The sequence below is a fragment of the Vitis riparia genome, chromosome 1, assembly GCF_004353265.1.
Source record: "Vitis riparia cultivar Riparia Gloire de Montpellier isolate 1030 chromosome 1, EGFV_Vit.rip_1.0, whole genome shotgun sequence".
NCBI lineage: Eukaryota > Viridiplantae > Streptophyta > Magnoliopsida > Vitales > Vitaceae > Vitis > Vitis riparia.
In genome coordinates, this window is record NC_048431.1 from 22,276,073 (window position 1) to 22,299,192 (window position 23,120).

Sequence of the window (23,120 nt, forward strand, 5' to 3'; positions counted from 1 at the left end):
GAAATGTCAGTTGCAACCCTGACCAGAGTTTGCATTGCCACTCTCCAAATCAAGGGTAATATTGTCTTTTTAGTTAAAATCAGGAGCACCTCATTACCCCCGAAAAAATCACGTTTTTGCTTGTGAGTTGTGACACACTGACAAGACAGATCAAAGAGATATTGTAGCGGCTAAGGGAGAACAGAAGAAAAACCATTAGTTAAATTGAAAGCTGTGAAACTGGTTCAGAAATGGCTTGCAGAACCATGCTCCGTTCCGTTTTCTTAACGGAACCGTGGCGACCCGTTCACTCCAATCGAGTTTCCGTTTTCCCTCCGTTATGCACCCGTGGATCCTCGTCGAGCCGGAGATTGAATTGCGAGTGTCGGATCGCTAGGGCTCGAAGAACTCTGGTGAGTTGCTCCAATGGCGAGACTCCATCTTCTCAGGACGATCAAGGTCCTCCTCAAGAGGCTGTTCTCAAGGCCATTTCAGGTTAAAAGCTATCGTTTCGCTTTCTCTGCGTATTTTTGTTGATAAGTTTGATGGTTTCTTGTTGTGAATCTGGTGCAAGAGGATTATTGGACTGTTTCTGAAAAAATGATTGTAATTTTGAGAATTGTGTGAATCAAGGGATGTGGAATTGTGTTTAACGCATTGAATTTGTTGGTTTGGTTCTCTGAATAATGCATTGTTTTGGAAATTGGGGATTGATGTCATCTATGAGATAAAGAAATTATCTGTTTAAGTCTTAGTGGTAGCATTAATGAATTGCACTGAGTAATATGGTTCAGCTTTCCAATGGTAGGACTGAAAGGTCCACTTTAGCTATTTTCTTTTGATTGAAAGCTCTTTTTGATTTTTAAAGTCCTTTAGAGTGGGTTCTATCACACATTAAAACATTTAATGTGGAGTAGTTTGGACTTAAAATGCTCTTTTTAATACTAGGGGATTAGATATTATTCCAAAAGATCTTTGTGGAAGAGGTTTTAGAATTCAAATTTTTTCTTACACAATAAATGATAACCTCTCATTTAGGAAGGTCTCTTGGAAGAAACATTTGACTAGATCTTGCTGCTGTGCAAAATGACCCTTCAGCATTACAAGAATCGAAGAAAGACTTTGGGCCATTAATTTTTTTCCTTCATTTGGTCGAGGGGATTTGCTTGGTTAAAGTTAATTCTGTATCACATCAATATGGGGTTTCTAAGCACCAAAGATCCAACTGACGGAACCAAGGCCCTCCCTCCTGCCTCATGCTATTGGCTGGTTATCTTCAATATACCGAAGAATGAACCCAGAATCAAAAGATTTATAATTGTTGAAAGAGCCATCAAAATTCAGTTATCTTGGTGTTGTTTCAATTGAGTACTTATGTGGACATGTTTTTTTCATTGGTCTTTATAGCTGTTATGGTAACATTAAATCATTTACGGCTATTACTTTTCAAAGCATGTTGTAGTTATTGATTTAGACATCTTGTTGATAATGGAAGCAGAAGTGTCGAAGACAGAAGGGAGAGTCGGACAAACAACGAATGTGGTTATTGGAGGTACAGTAACTGATGATTCTACCAACGAGTGGCTAGCTTTGGATCAGAAGGTATAGTTTTTCTTTTTGCATATGAAGTAGTAGCCTTTTTGCATTTCAAATGGTAGCCTCTCCTTGCTTCTAGATGTTGCCTTTCTGTGCTGGGAGGAAGTTTACCTCAGGATTTTTTTTTTTTTTTTTTTTGATAAGTAAAAGAGAAAAGCTGTATTGAAAAAAGCCACCAAATCAGCGGCTCAAAGTATACAAAGAAGAAGCACCCCCTGCTCCCCAGTTGGAACAAATCATCTGCTAAGAACGTAGGTGCAAAAGGAACCCCACCCTCAACGGGTCCCCACCCAATCAATAAAATCAACTAAAGTCGAAGGACCATCTTTTATGAACAATTTCGTCTCCGACCATAGGAAATAAACAAAAGAACTCTTAAGTCTTTGGATCGACAACACACTTCTTCCTCAAATGCAATTTTGTTCCTTGCGTTCCAAACTATCCAAAAAATACACAATGGGTCTGCTCTCCAAATTTCCTTTTTTTTTTTTTTCCCACAAAAGACCCATCCCAGCTCAAAAGTGTCACCTTTAATTGTGGCTGGCAGCACCCACTGTATTCCAAAAAGAGAGAAAAAATCGCCTAAAGAGTCCTTGTCTTGGTACAATAGAGAAGAATGTGATCTAATCGATTCTTCGTGCATTTGGCAAAGGTAGCATCTATTCGCTAAAGGTCATCCTCTCTTCTGAAGTTGGTCCAAAGTAAGAGCTTTTTCCCACGTTGCTTCCCATCCAAAAAAACTCACTTTAGGCTATACATAACCTTTCCAAATGACAGTCGAAAGAAAAGAGACTGGAGGGCTTGAAACTAATGCTTTATAAAGAGACTTAAGGGAAAACTTCCCACATTTAGTCTCTCTCCAAAGCACTCTATCATCCACATCCTGCTGAATTCTCTTCCCATCAAGGCCCAGAACAAACCTGTACACCTCATCCACCTCCCAATCATTGAAAGGTCTAGAGAAGGGTGGGCTTCAACTCCCTTATCACTCAGTGGAGCTCCACACATCTTTGACCCAAGCATCCTTGAAGACAACTAAAGCAAATAAAGTGGGAAAAGAGACACAAAGAGGTGAATCCTCACACCATCTATCTTTCCAAAATTTCAGCCTTTGACCATTCCCTACCACAAAAAATAGCCTACTACTTACAACATGCCACTCCCTTCTAATTGCTTTCCACAACCCCACACCATACCCACTCCTCACTTCCTTGGAACACCAACCCCCTTGTTCCTCCCCAAACTTTCCCCTTATCACTTGATTCCAAAAAGGCCCTCTCTCATTAGCAAATCTCCGACTCCATTTGCACAAAAACGCCTTATTGAGAGTAGAAAGACATTTTACCCCTAGCCCCCCTTTGCTTTTGTCTAGGCAAACCAAACTCCATTGTACAAGATGAGGTTTCCGCTCAAGAGCCCCGCCTCCCCACAAAAAATTCCTTTGAATCTGCTATATCCTCAATTCCACCTTTTTGAGTAAAGAAAACACAAACGTGAAATAAATGGGCATGCTTGCCAAAGTGCTCCGAATTAAGGTGATCTTCCCTCCTTTGGAGATGTATTGGCTCTTCCATCTAGCCAATTTCTTCCGCAACCTCTCCTCCACTCCATCCTAAACAGCCACGAATCTATGAGGAGCACCTAATGGTAATCCCAAGTAAGAGGATGGGAGACTCCCAACCTTACACCCAAGTTCTGCAGCCAAAGCCTCCGTGTTTTACACACCATCCACCAAGATTAACTCACTTTTGTCCAAATTAATTCTCAACCTCAAAATGGCCTCAAACCACATTAGAATCCAACTTAAATATCTCATCTGATCCTGAGAAGCCCCACAGAAAACCAAAGTACCATCAACGAATAATAAGTGAGACACCTAAGCCCCTTCTCCACTTCTACCCCTTGCCTTGTAGGCTAACAAAAAACCCCATTCATGGCTCTCCCTGGAAGGCAACTAAGAGCCTCCATAACAATCACAAATAAGTATGGAGAGAGGGGGTCCCCCTACCTTAAACCCCTAGAACTTTGGAAGAAACCTGAAGAAGTCCCATTAACTAGAACGAAAAAGCTAGTTGTGGAGATATGCCACTGCATCCACCGAATTCATTTCTCCTTAAATCCCATCATACCCATAACTGAAAGCAAAAAAGACCAGTCCACATCAAAGCCAATGCCTTATTGGCTTTAACTTTACTGAAATCATTCCTATTCCAGTCTCTCAATAACGGTTTCAGGGCTTTCAGCTTCGCTTCCAACACAAAACTAGCAAACCCACTAAAACTGAGACCTTCCCACCAAGCCTGCACCTTATCCTTGAAACCCTCCTTCAACCACATATTTTCGAATCTAAAAGGCATTGTGCCTCTCCTCCCGCCTCCCCCATCTAGCAAGATTGGAAAATGATTTGAAATCGGCTTAGGAAGTATACACTGCACAACTCCTGTAAAGTGACCTTCCCACTCATCCGAGACCAGAAACCGATCAAGCCTATAATGAGACCGATTGTTCAGGTCACCCCTCCAAGTGAAAGAGCCTCCCTACAAAGGCAAGTCCCTTAACTCTAGATCCTCGATAATCTCCGAGAATCTCCTCATTGAGTAGGTTAGTTTACCTCCCCTATTGCTCTCCACAAGGAACCTAACCACATTAAAATCACTTACCACGCATCAAGGGCCACCCCACAACCCTCTAACAGCACCTATCTCACCCCAGAAATCTTCCCTCTCTTTTTTCAGCGTAGGACCATAGACCCTAGTGAAGTTCCAACAAAAATCATCTTCACAGCTTTTAAATCGGCAAGACACTGAGAAAACCCCCACTTCCACCTCCAATAATTGTAACACCCTATCGTCTCAAAACACCAAGACACCACCGGAGGCACCCTTTGAGTTGACAACCCCCCAATCTAAACATCTTCTCACACCAAGGCTCCTGACTATCCTTTTCGACATTTCCTGCATCTTAGTCTCTTGCAAGTAGACCAAATCCACATTTTGAGCCTTAATCGATGCCTTGATCACCTTTCTCTTATCACTATCATTAGCCCCTCTTACGTTCAACGATAAAATTCTCAGCTTCATTAAGCAAACTGAAAATCCCCCGCACACCTCTCAACACCAACAAAACACAGCTTCAGATAGCAAGTTGAAGTTCCCCAACACCACTATAATTCACTGAGCACTCAAATTTTTTCAATTCCCTCTCTGATCTGGAGACGTTTTGGACTTTCCTTTTTTTTTTCCAGCCAAATTACCCTTCAGTTTTTTCTTCTCTTCCATTCTTTTCAAAAGCGATAAAATCTCCTCCTCAATCCTTCGGTAGGCATTCCCAGACAGTGAAAAAAATTCGCAAAACTATCGTTCATCCATGAATCCAAAACACTCCCTTCTTCCTCCTCCAAACCTTTTTCCACATCTTTTGCCGGCAATGCTCTTCCACCATACACCTTGGCCCCCTTTTCTAAATTAATCGAAACTCCTCTCTCACTCCCATCTGCCCACATTACCCTCAACGGGTCAACCAACACCTCTCTAGTCACAAAGGTCGGCCCCTCGAGCGCCCCAAGGCCCTAATTAGCAATCACCATCGCCTTGTCCACCCCAAAGAAAGAAGAAGGAGAACCCCGACCCCCAAAGAAAGAAGAAGGAGAACCTCGACCCCCAAAGCTAAGAAAAGAGCAAGGCTTAGAAAGGGTGTACCTGGTAGCTTCCTCCATGAGAGACTCATCCACTACAGACATCCCTCTCGCCTCAGTCGTTGGTGTAGCACCGAGAAATACTTCGACAAGCCTTCTCTCCAAATCGGAAATCTCAACTTTAGGAGCCCTAGACTCCTTTAAACCTCCAGCAGCAACACCATCTGGGCTAGGCCCCCTTCACTTAGCAATGGCACGTTGGGTTGGCCCAGTTTTGTAGACCCAACGGCCCTTAAAACCCCCAAGTTTTGACCCACCCTAAGGCCTGCTTGGGCCACAGGCCCAATCCTAACAAGGCCTCGCGAATAGGACTCCTAGGCTCCCAAAACCAAATTGTTCCTCTCGTTATCAAACTCAGCCCAAACAACTCTAGGCCTGCTTCCTTTCCCACTTAACCTCTCTCCATCAACTGAAAAAACACCAATTTCCTCAACAACTACCTTTCCCTTCCCATCGTTTCCTGCAACTGTCTCAGTACCCCCGACCATACCTAAATCGTGCAAGTCAAAGTTAACATCCACTTGCCTTGCTCTGCCTTCACCACTTGGCCCCATTGCTCCATCCCTTTGAGTTTGCGCTTGCACCTGCGATTGCCCCACGCTACTCCCCACACGTGAATCCACCTCTCCTTCATCTCTAACCTTCGACCTCTCCTTCCCTTGCGACGACACCACCACTGACACTCATGGTGGCACTTCCCATCATAGTTGAATTGCAAAACATGAGGAACCCACCACTAGCTGTAACGACTCAGGTAGATCTTTCCCCTGTCCTCACTAAAAGCTTGGCCCACTGAAGCTGCTCGAAGTTAGTTGTGTTGTTGTCCATAGCAACAAACCCTCTGTAGCTATCCCCCAGCTTCCTGAACACCTCCTGGCTCCAGAAGTGTATCGGTAGACCCACCACCCTCACCCAGCATTGATTTATGTGAACTTTGACCCGAAAACATCCTACCTCGGGTCCCCACCTCTCTAGATGAAACAACTTGTCCTCAAAGCGCCGTATCCCCCTTCTCAGCACCCTCTCTGCTTCCTCTGCAACCTCAAATTCTACTAGAAAGAGGCCACTGCCCAAATTTGAAAAGCTCACTCTCCCCTTCAAATTCCAAAGATGCACCCCCCCATCTCCTTAACAAAGCTAAATCCAGAAATGGAGCTGCCTCTTCTCTCCACCGTCCCACCAGATAACGCCCCAATCGCTCCTCCTTACTCCTCAAGTCTCTGCCCCCAAGTTGAAGCCACACTGCGTCTCCTAATCTTCCAACCTTCGCCTTAACAACCTAAACAAAAGACCTTCTCTCATCCTCTTCCTCAACTTGAACTTCACCTCTCCTTCCTTCTTTAACACCTACAGTGCTAGAGCTCACCTTGTCTTTAAAAGGGGTAACAACACCAAGAGAACGCAGCTTGTGAACCAGTAAAATCCAACCCCCTAGAATCCCTCTACCCCCCAGAAATACCAAACAGAACATTTTCGCTTCCAGATCACGAATAAAGCAAAGAATGAACCTTCCCGCCATGTTAACACGCCTTTCCAATCTAAATTTTCTTCCCTCCTCTTCCCAACTTTTTACATCTTTCCCAAGCCTTTCCTCCCTACAGCAAACTTCCACCCCCTTCAGCAAGCACCTTAAACCGGAATCGCCAAACCTAATCCCCAAGGAAAAGCCTTTGCTTCTCTCCAAAATGATACCATGTGGCTTCCCCCCAACATTGTTGATCGAAATCTCGAAAGACTTCAATTCCACAGCTAACCAACAACTACCACCTCCCTTGCTCCTCATGGAGAGATTTGGGTAGACAACGCACTACAAGAGAATGTTTTTTACCTCAGGATTTTTTGTAAATCAATTTTGGTTCTCTAGCCAGTGTGGCTTATTCCACTTGAGCATTCAGAAGTTCTTTTAGCTAATGATAAAATTCTGATTCTTCTAAATTAGGAAAAGGAAAAATATTACTTAGACAAAGGCAAATACATTCCAGTAAATGATAGATGATCCAAAGATTAATTTTATCATGTCAAAATGAGTGGTCAACCTGTGGTTAAATTTGATTATGGTTCACTAGTGTCCTAAACTAAATGCTGTTACCATTGATGTAACAGGTAAACTCATACCCAACAGTTAGAGGGTTTACTGCAATTGGAACTGGAGGTGACGATTTTGTGCAAGCTATGGTTGTTGCTGTTGAATCTGTACTTCAACATCCAATACCTGAGGTACATAGATCACTTGTTGCAAATGTTTTTGTTGACTAAGATGTTTTCTAGTTTATGCATTGATACATCCAAGGAAATAAACTTTAAGGTGACCATTTAATGCAAGCATTTCATGGTTCACAAGGCCTGGTTATCTTTGAAATGTTATCTAAGTTTCCATTCATGTTGATCATAAATGAGAAGATTGATTATGGAGAAAAATGAAGATAGAGTGTATTCACATGCACAAATTGTATAGAAATAAGAAAATATTTGGTTCCTTTGTGAAAAATTGGAAATTAATTTATTTGGAGTCATAATACTATTCCATTTACGATATACATGTAGAAAGAATTGCATCAAATGCAAAGATGAGGCATCTTTCACCTAGTACCGAAGGCCTTGAACCAACATTTCCAGATGGAGGGGATGGCAAGTTATGTATTCAAGAGTTTAGACTAGTATTGTCATGACCTTGTTATTACAATTTTAACACGCATCTACACAATTCTGAGTCGTCACCCGTTATGAATGTTGTGAACTTCTCATGTCATAACTTGTTGACATTGTGTAGGTATTTGTTTGCTTTGAGCTCACAACCCTCACTAATTTAAAATGCATTTAAACAATTCAGAAGCATCACCTTTTATGAATGTTAGGAATTACTTCTTTTCAGGGGATGTGAGGTGTCTCAACTCACTCTCCCATACAAATCTATCAACTCACGGCTCATGAGGTGCTTGAATCTACACACATTCCCATTGAGGATTAACTTTGATACAACCTCATTACTCATTGGCATTGTGTAGATATCGTTCGCTTTTATCCCACTACCCTTATGACTTTAAAATGCATCTATACAATTCAGGGGTGTCACTCCTTATGAATGCTTGAAACTTTTCCTTCCTATGTGATGTGGGATGTCACAATTCATCCTCTTATACTAGCCTAATAGCTGCATTGAACGATGGCTCACGAGTTGTTTGAGTCCACACACTTTCCAATTGAGGATTGACTCTGATACCATCGACCAAACCAATTGGTTAACATTGTGTAGATATTATCCCCTTTGAACCCACTCATGGTTTTAAATTGTGTCTTCACAATTCAAAGGAGTCATCCCTTATGAATGCTAAGAGCTTTTCCTCCCCTAACAATATGGGATATGACATAACATCTATGATTGGAATAAAAAAAAGCTTAAGCTTTGAGCAAATTTGGCAAAGAAAACTTACTTGAATAAAGGATAGAATTAAGATAGATACAAATTAAACTAAGGAATTAAGCATAAAAAATATTTCGTTCATCATTTGTGGTTGTGAATTGACTTTTTTTTTTTTCATTAGGATGCGAATAATAGTTGGACACAATTGTTGGTAGTAGGGTCGAGATATTGTCATTGAGAGGGCTTAGTGGATCCATGATTTATGTTGTCATGTCCCATATCACTTAGGGGGGGAGGAGTTTTTAACATTTATAAGTGGCAATGCCTAAAAATTGTGTAGACATGTTTTAAAGCCATGAGGACGGTGGGCCCAAAGCAAACAATAGCGAAATAATGTCCACAAGTCATGACAGGTGGTATTAGAGTTAATCCTTAATTGGAAAATAGGCAGACTCAAGCACCTTCTGAGCCATGGGCCAATGGGAATGTTGGACCCATATGAAAGTGTCATTTGTGATGCCCCATATCACTTTGAGAGAAGGTCCTGACATTTAAAAGGAGTGATGCCTTTGAACTGTGTAAATACCTTTTAAAATTGTGAGGGTAGTATATCAAAGCGGACAATGTTTACATACGATCAAGAGATTAGGATTTATGACAGGTGGTATTAGAGCCATTCTCAATGGGAAAATGTGCACTCAAGCAACCCATAAGCCATGGGCCAACAAAGATGTTAAGCCTATATAGGAGGGTGAGTTGTGACGTCCCACATTACCTAGAGAGGAGAAGTTCTTGGTATTCATAAGAGACAACACCTTTAAATTGTAGACACATTTTAAAGTTGTAAGAACGGAAGACCTAAAGCAGACAATATCTACACAATGTTGGTAGTAATGACAGGCATCTTTGTTCATCAATGAGTTTTGCATAATGAATTACTATCGTAATGTAGGTAATAAAGAAGAGAAATTTAATTAGGGATGAAATTGACATTTTCATCCATGTATTTCACTGGAAAGAGTAATCTTTAGGGGCATGATAGGTTTGAGGAAGTCTTGAATATTGAATGCTTATGATTGCATGTTTCTGTATGTTATCCATTAAATTCATACTAGAATAGATGCAAAACTATGACATGTTTGAGTTGAATAAAAAACTCTATATTCTTTGAAGATTTAAAATAACAGGTCTATAGCCCCCTTAGGTAGCTCAATAGTAGTACCTTCTGGTAATGAACAAGAAGTCCCAAGTTCAAGCTTCTTTGGTCTGTAAATGGTATGGGTGGAGGGGCAAGCACATGCTACCTGAAGTTTACTTCACTGGCAGTTTTGATAAATTCCTCCCTTTGATTTTTTTTTTTTTTTTTTTTAATAATAAAAAGGAAAACAGAGAAGCTTAAGATCTCTTAACTCTTATCTCTACCATAGTGAGTAGTAAATGATGAGGTAAAAGATGATGATCCAATGATTCAATCAGAAGCACCATAATATATGCACTTGGATGGATTGCAAGACTGGTTAAAGACAACTATGAGGAGAGACTGCTAAACCAGTCTAAGTAGAAGACAAACCATAACAGAAACAGTTATACCTGTCTGAGTAGAAGTAAAACCAGTGGTCGATGTTTCCTCAGAAGCCTGGAGTGTTATAGAATTCCTCAATTTCCCAAGTAGAAAGACTAACTGAAACTTGGGAGCTAGTAAATCAGGATGTGTGATTCCTAATGTTACATTCTCACTTCAAAGCATATAAAATATTTGTTTTGGACATGACAAGGGCTTAGGTATGGAATATTGATCTGACATGTCGGTTTGTCATTTATGCACCTGATAGGTGTGTTCATAGAGGAAAAAGGAAAAAAGGGAATTAGTTTTAATTAAATATAAGTTACTTTAGACTTTCGTGATTTATTTCATTGTTGCATGGATATGAGTAAAAGTATCCATGCTGAAATTCATTGTTAGGTATGTAAATTTTAGCCTAAGGTATCGAGTGTCCAAATATTGGAATGAGGTTACTTGCAAATGTCTGTCTCCTAAGATTGATTAAAACTAATCTAGTTCCTAGGCCTGACAGTTCCCAAGGTGAAATTGATCCTGCTGACATCAGTAGATTGCATGCTAATGGGAGTAGGCAGTTGATATTGCCATTTCTTGTTTTTTTTTTTTTTTTTTTTTTGATAACCGTGGATGTCCGGGTCAGCTTACGCGCACCTCGACTAATCCCACGGGGCCCTGAAGTTAACGACCGGGTAAACCTCCAGTGACCCTGAGGGAACTCGAATTGGTGACCATTGGGGAGTTGATATTGCCATTTCTCAATATTTTCCTTTATTCTTCCCACCCTGAGATCAATTTGGTTTAGGCAAAACAAACACTGGACCATCTCCTACCAAATTATATTTCCCTTAACAGTTCAATTATGTGTAAAAAAAAGGGAGGGTCATCACATATGTACAGGAGGAGAACTAATCATCTTTTCAATGCTGCCAATGAGAAAAAAGTTGTTGCAAATTGAAAACTATTGAGAGAAGTGAGAAGGTCAAGAAGGATATGAATTGTGTTTACAAAATTATGGATCAGCTGAAGATATATTTCTCCATACACCTGAATGATTGGATTGGGTCTTTGTTGTTTTAGCAGTTTGGTTAAGCCCATGAAATGATGATAAATACATGAATGATGATAACCAGCAAGCAAGAGAAACATAATGATTGTAGGTAAGATGGTAGCTAACAGCCTAACAGTTTAATGAATACACAAGCATAAGCCATCTTAACCTCCCTTCAAGTGTTGGTGGCTAATTTGGTTTCAAGTGTGCCGGGGGGAAAGAGATATGGCTCATGGCCTACAAGGCTTTCTTAACAAGTGCAGGGCAGGGCAGTCCTCGAGGCCTTGCTTAAGTGGCAAGGGTTTGGGGCTGAAGGGAAAAAATTGTACCAAGCAAAAAAAACAAAAAAAACAAAAAAATGTTTAGGACTTCTGAGAGAGAAGAACTAGCTATTCATAATGAAATATGCCCATAGTTGAGTTTTTTAATGTGGTTTATTCAAGATGATTCTGGGACATTGAATTTGGATTGGCACTGACCCTGAAAGGATAGGATGTTAACCTCATCTCCCAATAATTAGGCTTGATTTGTAAATTTGTAATCATTTTGACCTATAAGGATGCTTGTAAAACTTTGATTTTCTCATGGCCACTTGGCAAGAAATCCAACTATTGTTGTGGAGAGAGAATTGGTTGACATTTTAAATGTACTCCATAGGCTGCAAATGGAAGAAGTTGAAAGCTGCAGGGTTTCATTGCTATTTTTTAATGGTAACAAAGTTCAGAATTTGGTATTGTTTTGAGAAAACCTTAGTCACTCTGCGCTTCTTTTGAAGATAAAACATGATTGTTGTTGACTATAGTTGCTGATGTACTTTCAGTTTTCCAAGAGCTTAACTTGTATCAATATGCAAATCCATTTTAACCTAATGTATGTTGTGATTTTTACGAACAGGGCCATGTCAAGCAGAAACTATCATCAAGAGGCAAATATGTATCAGTAAATATTGGACCGGTTCGAGTCATTTCCAGTGAGCAGGTCTCTCTCTCTCTCTCTCTCTCTCTCACACACACACACGCAAACTCATGCACAAAATGCTCACCCTAGTCCCTCGGATCCCTCGGACACACCAGAGGTTCTGCTTGGTCTGTTTTAAATGCCCATTTCCTCTCTTTGTCCAAACACCCACCAAAACCAAAAAAACTCAAATAAAGGAATGAAAAATGTGAAGACCTTCAATTACAATGGAAATTCAGTGTTAACTTGGAGTTTAAGACTCTAAGCTCTTGGATTTGTGTACAAGTAGAAGACCTATTTTCAAAAATGTCATATAAGTATGAATTTTGAGACCTCCACAACTGAGCCTGTCAATTGTCTAACTCTATGTTTCAAGTCCTAGTTAATTGAAAATTGGTCTATGCATTGATCAATTTGCTATATTAAACATCCTGAATGGGAGGGAGTGATTGATACTTTTGTTATTTTGTGATATAATATCTATTAGGGAACAGATCTTGTGCTCAGCTCTAATGTATGACTTGTACTTTGTTTCTCAAGCACATGCATAAAAAAACCCAACCAACCTTGACCCTCCACCCAACAAAAAAGAAAAAGGTAAAAAACACATAAACCTACCCACACTCACTGCATTTGAATGAAGTTTTGTTTGCTAACTTATCACATATTTTTATTAGCTGGATTGTTCCCCCAATCCACCACCAATATTTAAAGAAAAACAAAGGCAAAAAAAGAGAGAAAGTAGGATCTGCTCTCTTCTGATAGATAATTTATGGTACAGTTATATTTTGGTGTTTATGAGACCGTGGATGAGAAACTTTTGGATTTCTGCTCTTGATGAGTTGGCCTAGGAATATTGTTGACATGGAATTTTATTGTGTTGTCCAGGTTCAAGCTGTATACAACGCCATGAGGAGAGATGATCGGATGAAATACTTTTTGTAGTGTGATTTTCACTTTTATTTTGTATAGAATGCTAATTATCTGGGGCATTATAGGTGCCCTTGCTCCTCCCCAATTTCCTTCACTCTTTTTTGCACCCAGTTTAGTCTAATTTAATATTCTTTGATCAACCCATGAAGTCATTCTAGACTATAAGGAATCATAGTCCAAGATTAATCCATTCAATATCTGCTCAAAATGAATTCTATATTTAATTCCCTAGGTGTTGACCACATAGAAAGAAAGGGACTAATAAGTGTATTGACAATTCCTCAATCCATCCAAGTGGATGTATTTCAGAGCATGTAACACTCACTAGTTGATTCTTGAGTCATTTGCTCGTTCAAACAGTGCCATGGAAACCAAAAGCCCAAGCAAATTGTCAACGTCTTGACTTGATGCCATTGGAGTTGATACCAGAGCAAAGCACACAAGAAGATGGTCCCATGCCATGCAAGAAAACACACTGCAGACTTCCCCTAAGGTAGCCATCTATTTACCTGCTCCTTTTATTGTGTTTCTGAGTTGCAGCAGTCACTGATCTCTATCTGCTTTTGTTTGTATATTGGCTTCAAAAACCTTACATCCTTCGTCTTCTACTCTGCATAATCTCTAGACTTGTAGTTTTGAACTTATGCATAAACAGGGGCCATTAAGCATTCCTATTGCCATGATTGTTGGATGGTCATCCTTATTACTATGATAGTAGAAATAAGTGATAATATTGTTCTTTGTTGATGTCTTATTGGAATGTGGAAAAGAGGCATGGGAGGGTAGTGGTTTGAAAATGATGTTAAGATGCCATGGGAACAAAATTCCAAAGACTTAAGATGTGTAGCAATGGCTGTTGTGGTTGGCATCTTTAACCTAACCAATGTGAGTAGTGTTTTAGGGCAGTCTTTGACACCCCTCTCTCATTATCTTCCACACGGCTTTTGCTGATAATTACCACTAACATAACAAAATCCTTATATAAAACTTGGTTATTCTACTTTGTAATTAACCCGCGTGTGTTTTGTGAACTGTTCTAAGGCTGAGTTTATGGTTTTTTCTATTCATCTTCCAATTCAAATTAAAAAGGTAACAAAAAGCAAAAATTTGCAGTTGCAGATGCAATCATGTCATCCCTTCGGGGTGTTTCTTTTTTTTTTTTTCTTAATGATAGTTTGAATTTAAAGTTGAAGATGCAATTGGGATTTGGAAGGCCAGAAAATAAGATGGAAAAGGGAAGTGGATGAAAAGAAAGAGGGAAGGAATGACGAGTAGTCTTATTGCATTAAGGAGAGATGCAGGCTTGGACAAAGGGAGTGCATATACAACCCCCTCTTTCAAATGCAATGCAGGATTGTGAAGGTAATTGCGTAGGAAACTGCTACATGTTTGGTTTGTTGTTTTATTAACTTGTGCTAGAAATCCAGGATTTGAAATGGGTCTTCACTCTTGGACACATTGAAGCCATTTTGCTTGGCTATAAATTTAATCCAACGGTCACAAACACCCTCATACACCAATTACCTTCTTCTGTCTCCACCAAAATCAATTTTTTTATTTTTATGAATCTGTCCCGGGAGGTCAACCTTCCACTAGGAATACCCAGACCAATTGGTTCTATTTAATTTTTATTTTAATAATCAATTAATTTCTTCTTTTTTTCTTTTTTCCTTTTTTTAATATGATACGTTGTATTTTGATTAATGATCATGACACTATTTTAAGAGCTATTGGTCCCGAGACAAGTCCTTCTCAGGCCTAAAGATTCCCACCCTCTTCCGTTTCTTCCAACACTGATATCACCAAAGGGCCCCCCACCAATTTCTTACTAATTTCCAACGTTCTCAAGTTCTCAGAGGGTCACTTTCTCTTCCTTTTTTTTGAATTATCTCCGGTGGCTTAGCATCTGCAATTGAAAAATATTTGAGAGTTGTTTCAATTCAAAGGTTTCTATTTATTTATTTATTTTTAAATTTATTCTATCTGCAACTTGGATGGATTGAGGCAGACCAACTACTGTAGTGGAGATTAATCATGAGTTAACAACTCAAATAATGATCAGACGTATGGTACCACGTTGGGTTTCAATTTGACTCTCTTATGATGCTGGTCACCATTCAAAATGAAATTAATCCTTAGCATCCATTAAGAAAAGCCATAATTTTGTTCACCAAGTATTCCTTGGCCAACAAAATATAGGTTGTGGACATGTCTTATAACTATTATGGAAGGTTGCTCCCTTTTATTATTATTTTTCTTTAAATTGGTTTGAAAATGTATGTAAAATATTAGAAATTTTAATTTTAAAATATGGTTTCTAAATATGCACTGAAATCAGATTTATATATTTACACTAAAGGTAGAGTTTCAAATTACAAATCTTTAAAAAAAAAACAAAAATGAAGCATGAGGGAGAAAAGAGTCATTTTAAATGATTGTGTTAAAATATTAAAAAAGAAAAAGGTATATTTTTATGGTCAAACGGCCACTTTTAACCAAAGCTCGGTTTCTTGACGTTCACTTGTTTTATAAAGACTGTTTTAAAAATAATAAAATGATTAAAAATAAAAATATTAAAAAAAAGTTATTTAAAAAACATTCAAATAAATTAAAAGCATTTTAAGTTTTTAAACTTATTTTTGTTCTATAAAACGTATAGTTTTAAAAAATTATTTTCAAAACTATTTTAAAAAATAATTATAAAATCGACCTTAGTTTTCCTTAATTTTATTTCTTGATTGATTTGTTTTTCTAAATCATTAGGGTTTTTTTTTTAACTAAAGTCTTATTTTAAGACATTTTATTGAAATATAAAAATAAAAAATTGTATCTTTTATAATAAATGTGAAATTGTATTTTTGTATCAATTTTTAGTCAAAATTTAGATCTATTTATATTTTAAATAAAAATAAATGTTTCAGACAACAAATTTTAAATTTCATTTAAAATATTCAAGACTTTAAATTAAAATTTAAAATATATATATATAAAATATAAAAGTGGGGGAAGAACCTCTGAAGTCTTCCGCCCAATTTTTAATTAATGGTTAACAGATGGAATATACTAACTAACATTATTGAATTGTTTTTTAATTAAATAAAATAGCGATTTTATTCTTCTAGACAAATGATGAACCAAGAAGCAACATATGTAACTCTCAAGTCAATCAACGTGATACCCCAAATAATAAATATGGAAATAATATTCTCAAGATATACTTTTGCATTATAATCTCTCTCACCCTCTCTGAGTCAGAGAGATACACTGTTGTATCGTCAGCCATCGTCACTGTCTGCGTCTCTCTCCTTGTCTCCAGCCTTTTAATTTATTTCGTCCCTTGGTTTCCATCCATCTTCACACCAAAATAACATTCACCTTCCTTTGAATTTGGCCCAGCCCTCTGCCCACTCTCCTCTCTTTGTTTCTTCTCCTTCTTCTTCTTCTTCTTCCCCCTTCTATCTTGTCCTCTTCCGTAGTCCACTGATATCAGAGAGGTATCATGCACAGAAACGATGAAGAACAGCTTGTTCTACATGGAGAGTCCAAGGTGGTGTTTTCTCTAGTCAGATGAAGAGTATACTATTTTACTATTCTCTTTCTTTCTATACCCTTAAATGTTGATTGTTCATATTTTGTAGGACGTGATAGAGGTTGAACTTGAAGCTTCTCATCCTGAATCACCAATCCGAAATGGAAGGCCAAGCAGCATGGTCATCAAGGCAAGTATATACAGATTCCATTAATTTCTTAGTTTCTATACTAATACAAATGGTGAACTTTTATAGTTTTAGATTGTTTGTAACCTGGGTTTTGATTCAAAATGAGTTTGAAACAGAAGGCGAAATCTGTGATTCCTGCACACTTGGTGGCGGAAGCCATATCCACCCTCCACGGTCTGGATCTAAGATGGTCGGGGCCGATCACACCAAGCGAAATGCAGTATGTTGAAGAGTATGTTCTCGCCAAGTATCCGCAGTATTGCAATGGCCTTGTCGAGAAAGAAGACGACAAGAAGATTGGTCTCCACAATCTCAGTATCAATGAGGAATCCTCAGAAAGTATGGCGGATGAAAAGCACAAGTCTCCGAAGAGTATTGGCATCAGAGAGTCGTCTTCTCCCTCTTTCAGTATCAATCTCTCTGACCTCGACAAAACCCAGTTGGAGCCATCAAGATTGATGGAGATTCTCACCAAGAAATCATCGTTTTCGGGAAACTTCATCTCCATCCCAGAAATCCAAGCTAGAAACCGAGCTTTGCAGCATTGTGGGCTATCAGAGAGTGAGTACATGGTCCTCTTCACTCCAAACTACAAGGACGCCATGATGATGATCGGAGAAAGCTACCCCTTCTTCAGAGGCAACTTCTACATGACGATCATCGGAGAAGAACGCGATTATATAAGGCAATTTGTTATGGCAAAGGATTCAAAAGTTGTTTCTGCGCCGGAAACTTGGCTGGACCTGAGGATCAAGGGATCACAGCTGAGCCAGTACTTCAGAAGGAAGTGTAAAAACATCCCTAAAGGACTCTTCTCTTACCCTGCAAATGTGAATGGAACCCGCTATTCAATGCACTGGATATCAGAGGCCCACCGGAACTCATGGCATGTTCTTCTGGACGCGACGGAGATGGTTATCGGGAAGGACCGGCTGACGCTTGCGCTTCACCGGCCGGACTTTGTACTCTGCACACTCGATGACAAGCATACACAGCCCTCCATGATCACCTGCCTCCTGGTGAGGACAAAGTCTTTTGATACTACTACACCTCTTTCTTAGAATTTGATCAGTGTTGGAGGAGCAAGTAATAAATCGAATCCATCCAAAAATATTGTAATGAAACAAATTTATATATTTTGAAGAAAGCAAATATGAATTTCTCTTCTTTTTTTCCTTTTTCTTTTTTTTTTTCTGTTATTTCTTATTGGAGTATCAGTCAAAGAGGTCTGAAAGCTAGTGTATATGCTTGAAAATTTTGCTTTTATTTTGCTTTCGGATTCTGCAAATGCTAGTGTATATGCTTGCATGAAAAAGAGGATTTTAATTTAATTTGTGTAGTATCTTGGGAGTAGATAATATTTTACTACAAAGAAATCATATTATCATTTATGGTATCAAAGTCAATTCTCAATTAGACTAAGAAGGTATCATTGTTTGTTAGCCCTGAATATTAAAGGGGTATTATTGTTTGTCAGTCCTCACCACCCTGTGTAATATGGCTAAAATGTTTATATTCCTATATAAGGTAATTATGAAATCTCATCGGTCATCGAGATGAAGTTTTTGACGTTATACTAAATTTATGTGAACTCCTTTTAATTCATAGTTTGAAATAAAATGGGGATTTTACTATAAAGATGTTTGTTATCATACTATATCGTATTTGTGTAGTATCTTGTGAAGATTAGAAAATATTTTACTAAAAACAACCATATTATGATGGTATCAAAGTCAATTTTCTATAAGATAGAGGGGTATTATTGCTTGTTTGTCATCCCGACCCTATGTAATATGAGTAAGATGTTTAGCTTTCTATATAAGGTGATATATGTGTATGGTATCTCACGAGGAGTGGATGGTATTTTACTAAAAAAAACATGTTATAGTGATATCAAAGTCAATTCTCGATTAGATATAAGGGGCATTATTGCTTGTCAGTCATCACAACCCCATGTAATATGACTAAGATGCTTGCCTTGATCATGAAATCTCAAAATTCATTGGGAATGAAGTTTTTGACAATATTATACCAAATTGTAAACTCTTTTTAATTCATAGTTTAAAATGAAAAGGGGTTTTTATTATGAAGATGTTTCTTATCACACTATATTGTATTGTGTTTGAGATGTCACGAGAGTAGATTATTACAAATAATATATTAAGGGCTTATTTATTAACTGTTTTCAATAACAGTTTTCTATTCTGTAGAACAAAAAAAATAGAAAAACACTTTTGACAATCAAAAACTATTTTCTATTTTCTATTCTTAAAAACAAAAATTATGGTGTTTTTAAAGAATATTTTTTAATTGTTTTATGTTTTTTACACTTGTTTTTTTATAATTATTTTAAAAAATAATTATACAAACATTTAAAATGATTAACAATAAAATACTAGACATGAAAATTATTTTTAAAACATATTTATAAATATTAAAAACAAGTTAAAAACATTTTAAATTTCAAAGGGATTTTTGTTTTACAAAACATTAATGAACAATTTTTAAAAGTTATTCTTAAAAACCGTTTTTCATAACTATTTTTTAAAATAGTTATCAAACAGATCCTAAATCTCTTAACTTTGTAAATTTATTTTTAGTTTTTTTATTTCTTTTTAAGAATTGTGACAGCTAAACTTAGAAATAAAAATCATATTTTTCAAAATAAATTGTGAAAATGAAATGCAATAGATATTAGATTTTTCATTATACTATTTGGTTACATTTTTAAATTTGAAGTTCTTGTCAAATTTTATTTTTGAATTACCAATATTTAATGTAAATTTATATAAAGTGATATTAAACAAGACATGATAAAAAAAATGGATAAATCAATAAAAATAAGTTAGCAGCAAATGGCAACCCTTTTTAGTCTTTATTATGGAAGGAAATTTAATTATATAAAAATGTGGAAGTGAAGCAATTAAGATACAACAAGATCACCTATGTTTATAGTAGTCAACATTTTCCATCCCATAATGATTATAATAAATAAATAAATAAATAATGAAAAATAAAAAGACATTATCAAATCTTCTCAATGGAGCAAACCCACCAAAGGAAAGAATATTTGGACTTAAAATCTCATTTTTCTAGTTAAAATAATCTTAAAGTAGACCATTTCTTCTCACTTGTTTGTGTGAAAAACTGGGCCAGCCCAAGCCCACTACCTTGGTTATGGGCTTAAATCAGCGTCTCTCCTCTTCATCCGCGCGGCCAAAATTCAATTTCTATACAAAATTGATCCATGATTTAAAATTTGTTCCAACACCACTTTTTCTAATTTAATAATTATCGATATAAATTTAAAATATACATTATTTTCATTGTACATGCGATATTTTTTATAAAAGAGAAAAAAAAATTCTGAAGTTATATAAATATTTAATATTTTCGTGATTGAATATGAGTCATTATAATATAAATAACAATTACATCCACATATTTTCTAATTTATGAATAAAAATTATTATTTTTATAATTGTTACTCATTTTTTTTAATTATTTTTGTCACGTATTTCGATTCTCATTTAATGTCATTTAATTTTAAAAAGGTTATAAATGAAATAGTTGATTAAAATAGTAATAAATATAAAGCATATAATTTTGTCAATTACTCATGTCATCAAAGTCGCAACGCCCCTTGAGTTACAAAATATAAATAAATTATTTAAAAAATATATATTTTGGTTCATTAGTCAGCGGCGGCATGGGAAAAGCCCTATCAAAAGTCAAACTTGTCTGCCCCATAATCAAATGTCTTTTTCCTCTATAATTATATTAACAAAAATTGTATTTATTTTATTAATTAAGTTTTTTATTTGTTTTTAAAAGACAAAAAGTGTGAAAGTAAATGGAAAATAAAAACATACGTATCGGTGCACATCTCCTAAAAGCTCGACGCCTAAGGCTCATTCTAGCAAAACCCAGTGCTATCACTCGCACGGCTCAAACTAGCCGCAGGTGGTATCTCAAAATGCCAAAGCCTCCCCACAGAGCCCACCAGATATTTCCGACACAGAAACTCCTCCGCATAGACCTTCTCTACCCTCCGATCAACGTCGTGAAGAAACACGTGCGTCACCCCAGGGCGCACTCTAGCACGAGCCATCACCGCGGCGGAGAATATCGCCGCCATTCGCCCCGGCGCCTCCGGGAAGTACCCTCTCGGAGCGTCGATCATGATGAGGTCCCACTCCTTATCGTATACCTCATCCGGAAGATCGGACAGTGCTAACTTGCACCGGTTGTTCCCTCTGAGGTACGCTGTGGGGGGCATGCACTCCGGCACGGACCGGTATGTGGAGAGCAGATCGTCTGCTTCGGAGAGATGCGTGCGGTAGCGGACGGTGTGAGCGCGGAGGGTAGGGGCGTCTTTTAACACCGTCTGGACCCACTTGGGATCCTCTTCGAGGAACAGAGTGTCGCCACGTGCATTGAACGAGGACCACATGAGAGAATCGAAGCCGAGGCCGAAGACGAGGAAGTTGCAGGAGGCGAGTGATTGTAGGACGTCGAATGAAACTGTGATCTCCGCCAGCGTTTGCTGCGGCACAATTCGTGACGTGGCGTAGTGGAGTATGGCGCTGAGCTGGATCTGCGTCGCTGATGAGTCAGCTCGCGGTGATTCTCCTGCAAAGGAGCAGAGCAGAGAGTGATCCGAGTTTTGAACGAAGTGGTAGATGAACAGAACGCCGGCGATCAACCCGACCAGAGCCAGGCGAAGGAACCACGGTTTCTCGAGGAGGTGGCGTTTCTTCATCATTTTCTCAGATATTTTTCTCCAGAAAAATAAAAAATCAGAAAATCAATTTGGCCTAATTTGTGGTCTGTTTGGTTATATAGCAATAATGGCGGTGGAAAGTTAAGATTATTAAAGTTAGACGAAAATGCCCTCATCCAGTGACTGCCACGCACGTCTCATGATTCAAACCACGTCTCCGTAGAGTCTGCTCTGGCCTGTCTAAAGTTTGACTCAACTCCGTAATGATCGGAGACTTGTCTTTCAAATCAAGTACTTACACGTGGCTGCTCTGTTTTTAAAATTTTCTAATAAAATCATTGCCGCTACCCAAAATAAGAGTATGTTTTAATTTTAAAAATAGAAATTGATTACAACATTTTTGATGAAATTCTTACCACTAAAAACTTTAAATAATGACATTTATAATCATGTAATCTTATGAAATGACAAAACTAACCCTTTATTAGTTCCTAATTCCTCAAATGAGATTCGAGGTCGCCAATGATTTTAAAAAACACTTTACCTTAAATAGTGTTTAAAAAAAAAAAAAGAAATTAGACGTTTAGCAAAATTTAGGAAACGGTTTTAAAATTTTAAAAAATCGCTTATAATGTTTTTTAAAAAAGTATTTTATAAATTATTTTCTTAAAAACACTTTTAGAGAAAACACTTCTATTAAAAATATTTCGTCCAAAAATATTACTAATTGTATTTTAAGAATTCATTTTATAATAATTTTAGAAAACGTTTTAAATTTTTTTAACATTTGAAAATTTTCACCATTTAAGTGTTAGAAATGTTAAAAACATTTTTTAAAATCAATGTCAAATATATTCTAAAATGTAAATTAAAATATAATTTTTTTAAATTATTTATAAACATCAAATTTCATATTGGTATAAAAGTACGTTTGGTAATGATTATAAGAAGTATTTTTAGCATTTTTTTAAATACTTAAAAGATGAAAATTTTCAAGTATCATAAGTTATAAACACATTTTAAAATTATTATCAAACACACTCTAAGTTTTTCTACTATAGAAAAATATGGTGACATTAATTTGATAGATATTACATGTTTTCATGTTTTTATATGATACATTTTTTCACTTATTTATTAAGTATGCTTAATTAATTGATTATGTGATTAATACAAAGAATATTAAATTTTAGAAGAGAACATGAATAATTAATAGGAAGGGTCTAAGCTTAACCAAATGCAATCAAATACAACTTGAGTCGAAAAACTCGATCTAAGATAAGGTTAAATTAAGCTTGAATTATGTTGTTCTAAAATCGAAATTAGATTCCATTAGTAAATTGATTTATATATATATATATATATATATATATATATATATATATTTGGTTGTACTATAAAAATATAAAAATAAACAAATTTAATTAAAATTAATTAAAAACTTATATATTTATAACGGAAAAAAGTGTAGCTGGTAGAGTTCATTTTTATATAGAATAGTTAAAATAAGTTAAATGGGTTTGAGGTGGTATTTAAAAATAATTTATTA

The 23,120-nt window shown here is 37.0% G+C and overlaps 3 protein-coding genes across 5 annotated transcripts; 2 read left to right on the plus strand and 1 right to left on the minus strand.

The window, feature by feature from the left end:
- Window positions 1-139: 139 nt before the first annotated feature.
- LOC117919100 lies at window positions 140-13,810 on the plus strand. The gene is made up of 5 exons (XM_034836177.1): window positions 140-474; window positions 1,478-1,581; window positions 7,373-7,486; window positions 12,134-12,217; window positions 13,085-13,810. The coding sequence occupies exons 1-5, from the start codon at window positions 231-233 to the stop codon at window positions 13,139-13,141; spliced, it is 603 nt and encodes a 200-aa protein (XP_034692068.1). The 5' UTR covers window positions 140-230; the 3' UTR covers window positions 13,142-13,810.
- On the plus strand, window positions 13,535-18,086 carry LOC117919091. Of its 3 annotated transcripts, none has more exons than XM_034836158.1 (4): window positions 13,535-13,622; window positions 14,304-14,491; window positions 16,768-16,848; window positions 16,965-18,086. In XM_034836158.1, exons 2-4 carry the CDS (start codon window positions 14,471-14,473, stop codon window positions 17,907-17,909), a joined length of 1,047 nt encoding a protein of 348 aa, XP_034692049.1. In that variant the 5' UTR covers window positions 13,535-13,622; window positions 14,304-14,470; the 3' UTR covers window positions 17,910-18,086. The 3 variants fall into 3 exon arrangements, with proteins under 3 accessions (XP_034692049.1, XP_034692060.1, XP_034692040.1); XM_034836169.1 differs by having other exon boundaries at window positions 13,538-13,622; window positions 14,317-14,491; XM_034836149.1 differs by lacking the exons at window positions 13,535-13,622; window positions 14,304-14,491 and adding an exon at window positions 16,345-16,676.
- Window positions 18,087-20,690: 2,604 nt separating this feature from the next.
- On the minus strand, window positions 20,691-21,664 carry LOC117919735 (probable methyltransferase At1g27930). The gene has a single exon (XM_034836979.1). The coding sequence runs from the start codon at window positions 21,611-21,613 to the stop codon at window positions 20,765-20,767; it is 849 nt and encodes a 282-aa protein (XP_034692870.1). The 5' UTR covers window positions 21,614-21,664; the 3' UTR covers window positions 20,691-20,764.
- Window positions 21,665-23,120: the final 1,456 nt, after the last annotated feature.

What these genes read in the sequence shown, in the direction of transcription:
- LOC117919100 (XM_034836177.1), top strand. Translation starts at nt 231, where the DNA reads ATGGCTTGCAGAACCATGCTCCGTTCCGTTTTCTTAACGGAACCGTGG. An exon ending in GGCTAGCTTTGGATCAGAAG is followed by an intron (nt 1,582 to 7,372) that starts GTATAGTTTTTC and finishes TTGATGTAACAG; the next exon opens with GTAAACTCATACCCAACAGT. An exon ending in GAGTCATTTCCAGTGAGCAG is followed by an intron (nt 12,218 to 13,084) that starts GTCTCTCTCTCT and finishes TGTGTTGTCCAG; the next exon opens with GTTCAAGCTGTATACAACGC.
- LOC117919091 (XM_034836149.1), top strand. Translation starts at nt 16,629, where the DNA reads ATGCACAGAAACGATGAAGAACAGCTTGTTCTACATGGAGAGTCCAAG. An exon ending in TTCTACATGGAGAGTCCAAG is followed by an intron (nt 16,677 to 16,767) that starts GTGGTGTTTTCT and finishes CATATTTTGTAG; the next exon opens with GACGTGATAGAGGTTGAACT. An exon ending in CAAGCAGCATGGTCATCAAG is followed by an intron (nt 16,849 to 16,964) that starts GCAAGTATATAC and finishes AGTTTGAAACAG; the next exon opens with AAGGCGAAATCTGTGATTCC.
- LOC117919735 (XM_034836979.1), bottom strand. Translation starts at nt 21,613, where the DNA reads ATGATGAAGAAACGCCACCTCCTCGAGAAACCGTGGTTCCTTCGCCTG.